Source organism: Bos grunniens, chromosome 17 (assembly GCF_055505025.1).
Source record: "Bos grunniens cultivar Pamir isolate PY7600 chromosome 17, Bosgru_T2T1.0, whole genome shotgun sequence".
Classification (NCBI taxonomy): domain Eukaryota; kingdom Metazoa; phylum Chordata; class Mammalia; order Artiodactyla; family Bovidae; genus Bos; species Bos grunniens.
This window is the reverse complement of record NC_141181.1, coordinates 53,148,614-53,159,952: the sequence shown is the minus strand read 5'-3', so window position 1 is coordinate 53,159,952 and position 11,339 is coordinate 53,148,614. Positions and strand designations below refer to the sequence as shown.

At 47.6% G+C, this 11,339-nt stretch overlaps 1 protein-coding gene across 1 annotated transcript; it reads right to left on the bottom strand.

Annotated features, from left to right (window-relative positions):
- Positions 1 to 337: 337 nt before the first annotated feature.
- Positions 338 to 5,505, bottom strand: HCAR1 (hydroxycarboxylic acid receptor 1). The gene has a single exon (XM_086347468.1). It carries the CDS (start codon positions 4,784 to 4,786, stop codon positions 3,779 to 3,781), a length of 1,008 nt encoding a protein of 335 aa, XP_086203594.1. The 5' UTR covers positions 4,787 to 5,505; the 3' UTR covers positions 338 to 3,778.
- Between the last annotated feature and the right edge of the window lie 5,834 nt (positions 5,506 to 11,339).

Genomic DNA, 11,339 nt, shown 5'->3' with positions numbered 1-11,339 from the left:
TTTAATGAGAACCTCAGCCTACCAGGGCTTCCCTGGTGGCTCAGATGGGAAAGAATCTGCCTGCAATGCAGGAGACCCAGGTTCTATCCCTGGGTCAGGAAGATCCCCTGGAGAAGGGAAGGGCTACCCACTCCTGGAAATTCTCACCTGGAAAATCTCACGGCCAGAGAAGCCTGGTGGACTCCAGTCCATGGAGTCTGAAAGAGTTGGATAAACACAACTGAGCGACTAACACTTTCAGCCTACCATGAGCTCCTGGATTTTTTGGACTTTTTTTTCTCTTGGAGGGTAAAGTCTCATGACTCTTTTGATATAGGATGACACACAGGATACAGGCTTTGTTTTAGAATCTGTTTTTATTAAGATGGAGCAACAGGGGGGCAGCCCAGGAAAGAGTGAACTAAGAATAGACTTTAAAGCAGAAGTGCAGGTTTTTCACAGATTTCTGTCTAGAGTTCGTTGAAGCTGATAAGAATCCTTGCTTTCACTTCTGCCCTGGAAGCATGGGAACTAACAGAGTGACAGCAGAGTAGCTCCTTACGGGCTTTGAATGCCAGGGGAAATTGCTTCTGTGCCTCGGTTTCTTTATGTGTAAAGTGTGTTGACATAATACATCAGAACATTGAGCATGACTGCCAGGCAATGCACTTAATGCTTTACATACACTTCCTCATTCATTCAACTTACTGAGCACCTACGGTGTGCATTCACACTTCTAGACTCCAAGGATTTACGAGTAAACAAAGTGCCTGTGCTTCAGGATCTTGCATTCAGTGAATTCACCCAACGACCTTCTTTTTTCCTTTTAACCATCTTTTATTTGTCTGCACCGGGTCTTGGTTGCTTTGCTCAGGGTTTGTCTAGTTGCAGCGAGCAGAGGCTCCTCTTCCTTGTGGTGCACAGGCTTCTCATCGCAGGGGCTTCTCTTGTTGTGAAGCACAGGCTGTAGGCACACAGGCCTCAGTAGTTGCAGCGCACAGGCTCAGTAGTTGCGGTGTGCGGGCTTAGCTGCTCCATGGCATGTGGGATCTTCCCAGATCAGGGATCGAACCCATGTGCCCTGCATTAGCAGGCAGATTCTTTACCAATACCACTAAGCCACCAATGGAGTCCACCAAAGACCTTCTGATGTCAATGTTATTGTTACCCCTGTTTGACAGATGAGGAAATTAAAGCTAAATGTGGTTAAATAAAATCTGCCCCCAGATAACACGTCTAGTAAGTGGCTAAGCTGGCATTTGAACTTAGATTGATCTACTTTGTACAACCCATATTTTCCATCTCTGGGCTGTGCAGTGCTCCTTAAAAATGAGTTAATAGGAACAATATATATACATATGTGCATAATTAGTCATGTCCAACTCTTTGTGACCCCATGGACCGTAGCCCGCCAGGCTTCTGTCCATGGGATTTCCCAAGCAGCAATACTGGAGTGGGTTGCCATTTCCTTCTCCAAGGTCTTCATGACCCAGGGATGGAATCTGGGTCTCCTGCATTGCAGTCATATTCTTTACCTCTTCGCCACCTGGGAAGGCCAGGGACAGCCTAGATGGGTGTTTTGAGGCCAAAGAATGCAACACTGGTATCAACATTCAGAAAACAAAGATTATGGCATCCGGTCCCATCACTTCATGGGAAATAGATGGGGAAACAGTGGAAACAGTGTCAGATTTTATTTTTATGGGCTCCAAAATCACTGCAGATGGTGACTGCAGCCATGAAATTAAAAGACGCTTACTCCTTGGAAGGAAAGTTATGACCAACCTAGATAGCATATTAAAAAGCAGAGACATTACTTTGCCAACAAAGGTCCGTCTAGTCAAGGCTATGGTTTTTCCTGTGGTCATGTATGGATGTGAGAGTTGGACTGTGAAGAAGGCTGAGCGCCAAAGAATTGATGCTTTTGAACTGTGGTGTTGGAGAAGACTCTTGAGAGTCCCTTGGACTGCAAGGAGATCCAAGCAGTCCATTCTGAAGGAGATCAGCCCTGGGATTTCTTTGGAAGGAATGATGCTAAGGCTGAAACTCCAGTACTTTGGCCACCTCATGCGAAGAGTTGATTCATTGGAAAAGACTCTGATGCTGGGGGGGATTGGGGGCAGGAGGAGAAGGGGATGACAGAGGATGAGATGGCTGGATGGCATCACTGACTCGATGGACGTGAGTCTGAGTGAACTCCGGGAGTTGGTGATGGACAAGGAGGCCTGGCGTGCTGCGATTCATGGGGTCGCAAAGAGTCGGACACGACTGAGTGACTGATCTGATCTGATCTGAAGGGTCTTAATGGGCTTCCGCAGCGGAAAAGAGTCTGCTTGCAATACACAAGCCACAGGAGGTACAGATTCAATCCCTGGGTCAGGAAGATCTCCTGGAGGAGGGCATGGTAGCCCCCTCCAGTATTCTTACCTGGAGACTCCCCATGGACAGAGAAGCCAGGTGAGTTACAGACCATAGGGTCACAAAGAGTCAGACACAACTGAAGCGACTTAGCATGCATGCAAGGGTTTTAATTGGAGAGAATCCCCTGGGAATTTGAGAACGTGTAAAGAGAGGAGCCAAGAACGTTTTCACTGCTTTGTGACTTGAGAATGGAGCTGAGATCAGCTTGGCATCTCTCCCCCTAATCCAGGGCAGAAGCAGCATGTCATTTCATACAATCGTCTCATTCTGAGGACCCCATGGGCATATTGGGAAATTCATGTACACAAGGCCTACTACCTTTCCCACCCTTTGGTGTTTGTATAGAATCCTACAGTAAAAGGAAAACAGCGGTGTTTGTAGAGAACAGGTCTAGAAACTATAGTTATCATAAGGGTGAAGGTCATTAACTTCTCTGTTTGTCCCCTCCCCCAAAACACACAAGTTGACTAAGGACCCTCCAGGTCAAAGGGACACTAGCAAAGTACCTGGCACAGAATATTAATTCAGTAAATATATAGAAAACGAATGAGTGAATAATTTAAACTCATAGTCACATTACAAGCAGCCAAAGCAATTTCGCTGGACTCAGCACTTCCCAAAGGCTAATAGGACTTTTTCAGGACTTTTCCAGCTTCCACTGGAAAAATCAGGACAGGTAAACATATCCTTCAGTGCCTTCTTTGAAATGCAAATACTTGCAGAACAGCGTGGAGCTCCAAAACGCTGGCAGCATATTGTTTTTGCTGTCATTCTTCTTAGGCTCCTGAGAAGTCAGAAAAGTAGAGGGACCCTAGGAAGATGAAAATCTTCGGGGCCAAGACATCCCACTCTAAAGAGCCTCCCTCTGCCTGAAATAAAAATATTGACTTACCCCAGTTTCTATCTTCCAAGAAAAGTAAGGATTTAAGATCAGAGGATGGGTCATTAAATTCACTGACTCCCCCAGGGAGAGAACATGACAGAATGACAGATTCAAACATTAGTACATTTCACCTGAGCCATTTAAAATTTCTCAGGGGCCAAGCTCTTCCCGACACACACACACACACACATGCACACACACACACACACACGTGCGTGCGCATACAAACACACGCACACACACATGCATACACACGCCTCTGTCATTAGAATCAAACTATATAAATGCAACTGACTCACTTCTCAAGTGGAACCTTCCAAAAAGGCATAGTGATCCGCATTTCATATCCAACAGAGTAAGGCGTATACAGCTAATAAAGAATGGCATTTTCAAGGCTCCCCACCCCTCAGCATGGAGTATTTCTAAGTCACCAATCCATCCTCCTTGATTTTGTCCGTCTGTCTGTCCTGGTGCCATCCGTTACATTTGGAGATCTCACTGCCCCTCAGACTGGCTTTGGAAGCTATTTGCAACACTGATGCAACTCTTGCAACAAAGGTTGGAAGTGGGCATCCCCTCTGGCCTCTTGAAGCATCCCGGACACCTAGGTCTCACACTGCAGATTTTGAGCTTGGTGTAGAATTTGGGGAATGAGGGACTTGAAAAATAATATACCAGGGGGTCCAGCATGCTGTTTATGTAGGTGAAGCTGAGGGTGACGTGGAGGGCCACATGGACAGATGGATTGCAGGCGCTGGAGGGCACCGTCCAGAGGAAATACAGTCTGGCCAACGCGCTGGGCAGGTAGCAGGCAATAAACACCACTGCCACCATCATGATGAAACGAACAGGCTTCTTCATCCGGCTCTGCCTGGCCAGACGCTGCCTCTGCTTGAGGCTCCAAATGATCTTGAAGGAGCAGAACAAGATGATGCCAAGGGGCAGAAAGAACTCCAGCTGGAACATGACATCATGCCAGCCATTGGCCGATACCATGATGAAGCTCTCACAAGCTATGATCTTCTCTTGCACACACAGATGGTTCTCCAACAGAAGATACAGAGTCCCCAAGATGACCAGGGTCCAAAGGACACAGACAATGCCAACCGCAGTCCAGTTGGAGATGGTGTTCACCATGTGGTGGGGGTGGACCACTTTAAAATACCGGTCCACAGCCACCACTGTGAGGAAGACAATGCTCCCCGCCCTGTTCATGGCCAGCATGAAGAGCACCACCCGACAAGGAATATCCTCAAACGCCCATTGCCTCTGTCTGAGGTAATAGTCTGTCCGAAAGGGCAGGCAGATCATCAGAAGGAAGTCGGCCACGGCCAAGTTGAACAGGTAAATAGTGCTCGGCTTCCAGGTCTTCATGTGAAAGCAGAAACCACAGAGGGCGACGCCGTTGCCCAGGATGCCAAGCACAAAGGCGAGGATTAGCAGCGACGGCATCACCTCGGGCATGTGGTACCCCTGGATGAGACAGCACGACCTGTTGGCCATGGTGGACAGAGGACCAGTGCTCCGTGTGCCGGGCTGTGCCGTTTCCAACTTCTTCACCGTGGGAGGCAGGTACCGCACATGTACGTGGATGCAGGCGCCCCCCGGAGAACAGAAACTTCAGCCAGGAAATGCAGCACTGCGGTGGAGGCTGGATCACAAGCGGTCCATCTCCAGCCCCCACCCCCCACCTCCGGGCCCAAGAGCTGAAGCCTGTAGCACCCCAGGGCCTGGAAACACAGGTGACTTCACCAAGTTGTCATTTCTGGAAAGCAGCTGGCTGGTCCAAGGAAATCCATGCGGGAGAGGAGTTGTTGGGACCTGCCCCAGAATGAAATTTTCTTTCCAGCCTCTCTCTTTCTCTTCAGAGTCTCTCCTAGCCGGAGGATTAAGCGAGGCTACCCAGAAGGCACAAAAAACAAAAAAAAAAGCTTGTTTTTCCTCCCTCCCCAGTGGAGAAACACAAACATTTCCTGGAGCTGTTCTGGGTCTCTCCTCGCTAACCTTTGCCTGACTGCCCCAACCTCACCCTCATCCCGTGGGGGCTCTCCCAGGCGGTGCCAGAGAGGGGAGGCTTGGCTCTGCCGCTCCTCAGGGCCACTTCCTGCACCCAGACCCAAAAATACAGCACTTCAAAATCAGAAGGATCTATGGAGGGGAAAAAAAAATCCCTAAAATAGCACTTGTTTGGTTGTTTGAAAAATTCTCTGAAGTGAGTCGCCCTTCCTCTCCTTCTCTGGCACGTCCTACCCTGGGCATCCTTCCCTGGACCCCGTGACCAGCTGCACCACTGAGACCATGAAATGAATCTGAAGCCACTTCTCATGTCCCTCTTCATGAAACAGCCTCTCTGGGAGCCGGGTTCTCCCTCTGGTGTTAGCAAAAGAGGATTGGGCTCTGAGTTTCTCAAATCCGCCTGCTTAAAAGAGTGGAGCACCAAGGTCTGTATGTTTTTCATTTTACTTATGTGTTCAGCCCATGGGTGGCGGCAGTTGGTCAAGGAGTTTATCTCCAAAACGGTCATGGGTAAAGTTAGTCTGCTCCCAAGACCTGTGTGTGCTAAGTCGCTTCAGTCATGTCCAACTGTTTGCAACCCCATGGACTGTAGTCCACCAGGCTCCTCCGTCTGTAGGATTTCTCCAGGCAAGAATACTGGAGTAGGTTGCCATGCCCTCCTCTAGGGGATCTTCCCAACCCAGGGGTTGAATCTGGGTCTCCTGCTTTGGCAGGTGGGTTCATAAACTTCCCTGTCCTTTGGGCTTTAGAGATCATCTGTCCACCCTTCAGCTTTCAGTTTAGGGAAGGGTGAGGGGAGAGAGTGTGTGGAAAGGATACATGTGGGGACCTCCTGGGTGGTCTAGTGGTTAAGACTCCAAACTTCCACTGCAAGGGGCCCAGGTTTGATCCCTGGTCAGTGAACTAAAATCCCACATGCCATAAGGTGTGGCCAAACACACACACACACACCCACCTCTGGATTTCCAGCCTCTCTGGGAAACTGGAAGATCTGGCCACACTGGGCCAACCATCCCACCTGATGACCATCTGCTGGATGTGAGACTAGCTTCACCCTTAAGACACAGCAGGAATGCTCCATTTTGTCTCCGTCCGCACTTACCTGGTCAGCTTCACTCATCGACAGGCCTGGTCTCTGTGGGATTTTGAGTTCGTCACTTCTGCTCTAGGTTTGCCAGTTCTGTCCTTCCCAGGTGGCGCAGTGGTAAAGAATCTGCCTCTCAATACAGGAGATGCAGGTTCGATCCCTGGGGTCGGGAAGATTCCCTGGAGGAAGAAATGGCAAGCCACTCCAATATTCCTGCCTGGAGGATCCTATGGACAAAGGAGCCTGGAGGGCTACAGTCCATGGGGTCGCAAAGAGTCGGATATGACTGAAGCGACTTAGCATGCACGCACGCTCCAGGTTAAAGATCACATTCCCCGGATTGGTCTACAAGGCCCTTCACAGATGATTCCCAAACCAGCTTTCCAAGGTCATTCTCCTCTCACTTTCCTCCCCACACCCTACTTGTTAGTCTCCGAACTTCTAATCAATAAGTGTATCCACCAAACAGCTACACTTAGCTCCCTCACTAACCTCACTAACCAACAGGTCCTTGAATGTAAAGTCCATGTTCTTGGCAGGAAGGGCCTATAAGAAGGATCTGATGATTAGCTCCTACTTTTCATGAGAGCACGTATCTGCCAGTTACACTCTGTGGATCTTTGTGATTATTATTATTATTTTTTGACCACGCCTTGTGGCAAGTGGGATCTTAGTTCCCCAACCAGGGATTGAACCCAGGCCCCCTGCATTAGAAAGCGTGGAGTCTTAATCACTGGACCACCAAGCGAGTTCCTACTTTGTGATTTTATAAGAAGTTAACTGGCAGGGGGTACCTATGTAGGCTGGAATGCCCCAGGGTGAGGTGGGTGAACCTGAGCACCTTGATATGGTCAGGCTGGATTTTTCAACAAATGGAAAAGATTCTTCCTTCTGTGTTAGCAGAGACTATCGAGATTCTCATAAGTACGAAGATGACTGTTTCCCTTTTCCCAAATGACTAATACTTGCCTTTCTTTTTTTAAAAATAATTTTATTGGTTTATTTGGTTTTTGGCTGTGCTGGGTCTTTGTGGCTGCACGCAGGTTTTCTCTCATCGCTTCTCTCTTGTTGAGGAGCTCTAGTAGTCGTAGCTTGTGGGCTCAGAAGCGGCAGCTCCCAGGCTCTAGAGCACAGACTCAGTGTTGTGGGCTTCCGTGTGACACATGTGTGACACATGGGCTTAGTTGCTCCAAGGCTTGTGAGAAACTTCCTGGATCCGGGATCAAACCCATGTCTCCTGTATTGCCAGGCAGGTTCTTTACCACTGAGCCACCGGGAAAGCCCTAACACTTATCCTTCTTTTCCACATCCTTTCAGTTCAGCTTAGTCATGTCTGACTCTTTGTGACCACATGGACTGCAGCATGCCAGGCCTCCCTGTCTGTCACCAACTCCTGGAGTTTACTCAAACTCATGTCCATTGAATCAGTCATGCCATCCAACCATCTCATCCTCTGTCGTCCCCTTCTCCTCCCACCTTCAATCTTTCCCAGCATCAGAATCTTCCAATGAGTCAGTTCTTCACATCATGTGGCCAAAGTATTGGAGTTTCAGCTTCAACATCAGTCCTTCCAATGAATATACAGGACTGATTTCCTTTAGGATGGACTGATTGAACTCCTTGCAGTCCAAGGGACTCTCAAGAGTCTTCTCCAACACCACAGTTTAAAAGCATCAATTCTTCAGCTCTCAGCTTTCTTTACAGTCCAGCTCTCACATCCATACATGACTACTGGAAAACCATAGCTTTGACTAGACGGACCATTGTCAGCAAAGTAAGTCTCTGCTTTTTAATATGCTGTCTAGGTTGGTCATAACTTTCCTTCCAAGGAGTAAGCGTCTTTTAATTTCATGGCTGCCGTCACCATCTGCAGTGATTTTGAAGTGCCCCAAAATAAAGTCTGTCACTGTTTCCATTGTTTCTCCATCTATTTGGCATGAAGTGATGGGACCGGATGCCATGATGTTCATTTTCTGAATGTTGAACTTTAAGCCAACCTTTTAACTCTCCTCTTTCACTTTGATCAAAAGGCTCTTTAGTTCTTCGCTTTCTGCCATAAGGGTGATGTCATCTGCATATCTGATGTTACTGATATTTCTCCTGGCAATCTTGATTCCAGCTTGTGCTTTATTCAGCCCAGCGTTTCTCATGATGTACTCTGCATAGAAGTTAAATAAACAGGGTGACAATATACAGCCTTGACATACTCCTTTCCTGATTTGGAACCAGTCTGTTGTTCAGTGTCCAGTTTTAACTGTTGCTTCCTGACCTACATACAGAATTCTCAAGAGGCAGGTCAGGTGGTCTGGTATTCCCATCTCTTTCAGAATTTTCCACAGTTTATTGTGATCCTCACAGTCAAAGGCTTTGGCATAGTCAATAAAGCAGAAGTAGATGTTTTTCAGGAACACTCTTGCTTTTTCGATGATCCAGCGGATGTTGGCAATTTGATCTCTGGTTCCTCTGCCTTTTCTAAAACCAGCTGGAACATCTGGGAGTTCACAGTTCACGTACTGTTGAAGCCTGGCTTGGAGAATTTTGAGTATTACTTTACTAGCGTATGAGATGAGTACAATTGTGTGGTAGTTTGAGCATTCTTTGGCATTGCCTTTCTTTGGGACTGGAATGAAAACTGACATTTTCCAGTCCTGTGGCCAGTGCTGAGTTTTCCAAATTTGCTGACATCTTGAGTGCAGCACTTTCACAGCATCATATTTTCTGATTTGAAATAGTTCAGCTGGAATTCCATCACCTCCACTAGCTTTGTTCCTAGTGATACTTCCTAAGGCCCACTTGACTTCACATTCCAGGATGTCTGGCTCTAGGTGAGTGGTCACACCATTGTGATTGTCTGGGTGGTCAAGATCTTTTTTGTACATTTCTTCTGTGTATTCTTGCCACCTCTTAATATCTTCTGCTTCTGTCAGATCCATACCATTTCTGTCCTTTATTGTGCCCATCTTTACATGAAATGTTCCCTAGATATCTCTAATGTTCTTGAAGAGACCTCTAGTCTTTCCCATTCCCACCCTAAATCTATTCTCAGACCACTGCCAGAAACTGAACGTGCATTTCTTTCATCTCCTGCATTGGCAGGTGGATTCTTTACCACTGTTCCGCCTGGGAAACTCACCAAATAGCTCATAAGCTTGGTTGCCTCTCCTTTGCTTGCACAATCCCCCATCTACTGATCATTTGCCCTAGATCTCCCTCCACCCACACTGCTACCACTTTGGCTGGCCCAGTCTCTAGAGGAATGCAGCCACCTAATGACTGGGCCTGCTCTCATGCTCCTCCTCCAATCCATTCCCCCAAAACTCAAATCTGATGTCACCCATCACCCACCCAGTTGAATGCTCCAGTGGTTCCCTGTTGTCCTTAGCAGGGAGTTCAAGACACCATAGGAACTGGCCTTGATGCCTTCCGCAGGAACCATAGTAGTGCTTAGTGTCCAAAGCCTGTCTTATACGGACTGCTGAGGACACTGTTCCTTCCCTCCTGGTCATGGATAACCCCTCTTTTTTTGGCTTTAGCATCTTCCACTAGAACTTTCCACAGTGATGGAAATATTCTGTAATGTACATGTAGCTCCTGAGCACTTGAAACTGGGTCTAGTGGGCACTGAATTTTCAATGTTATTTAATTTTAATTTCCATTCTGAAAGCCACATAGCCACATGTGGATTGTGACTTCCATATAGGCAACCCAGGGGATACCTCTTCCTTCAACCCCCAAGCCTCCAGTGCATCTCCCACACTAGTCTGGGTTAAACCCTCCTCTCTGCCCATATCCACCATGCCCACACTGATTACACAGTATTGTCATGATTTCCCTGTGTGTCTTCCCCTAATCCCCTGTCTTTGTGAAGCCTAGCACTGGCTCTGATTCAGCAATGCATGCCCAGACTGTAGCCTGGCACCAAGGGAAAACTCAGGATAAATGAATGAACTAGTGTCTTGGATAAATGAATGACTCTAGATCTCTGTAGTTTACTTTTCCCCCTGGCTGCGAGGAGACACAGGAAGGGCAGGGCTTTTTTGTTTATTTGTTTTGGGGTTTTGTTTATTTTTTTATTAAAAAATATTGATTCATTTGGCTGTGTCAGGTCTCAGTTGTGGCACACGGGATCTTTGTTGCATGATGTGGGAGCTTTCATTACAGCGCACAGATTCTCTAGTTGTGGCTCACAGGCTTAGTTGCTCCACAGCATGTGGGATCTTAGTTCACCAATCAGAAATCGGACCCATGTCCCCTGCACTGCAAGGCAGATTCTTCACCATTGGACCACCAGGAAAGTCCCTGTTTTTCTTTTTTTTTAATATGTATTTATTTATTTGGCTATGCCAGGTCTTAGTTTCGACTTGTAGGATATTTAGTTGTGGCATGTGGGATCCAGTTCCCTGACCAGAGATCAAACCCAGGCCCCCTGTGTTGGGAGCTTGGAGTCTTAGCCCCTGGATCACTGAGAAGTCCTAGAAAGGGCAGACTGAAAAGACTAGCAGTCATATCTGCCAGGCTGATCTGGTGTGAGCTTGGAGCTCTTAGGCCCCACAATACCACTTTCCCTGAGGCTTTGAGATAACACGTCACTTTACACATGACGGGGCAGGCGGTAGACATTTGAGGCAGGAGGTAGACATTTGAGGCAGGAGGAGAGACTGTCCCCGTGGCAGTGTATTGGGAAGGTACTCTCCTCCTGGAGTGTCTTCATTCCTGCACTTTCACCACACTCAAAACACTTCCAATGCCAAGCATGTGGGATTTTTTTCCCCCACACACCACACAGTTCTCTGTGACACCAATTGGGTGTCCTACAATTTGATTCAACGCTGACACCAACCAGAGTTGGCACAGATGCATTCCGCCCCCCCTTCCCCTGCACCAGGTTAAAGGCTCAGTTCCACGAGACTACCTCCCACTTTGGTTGCTAATTGTGGATTCCCTGGATATCTA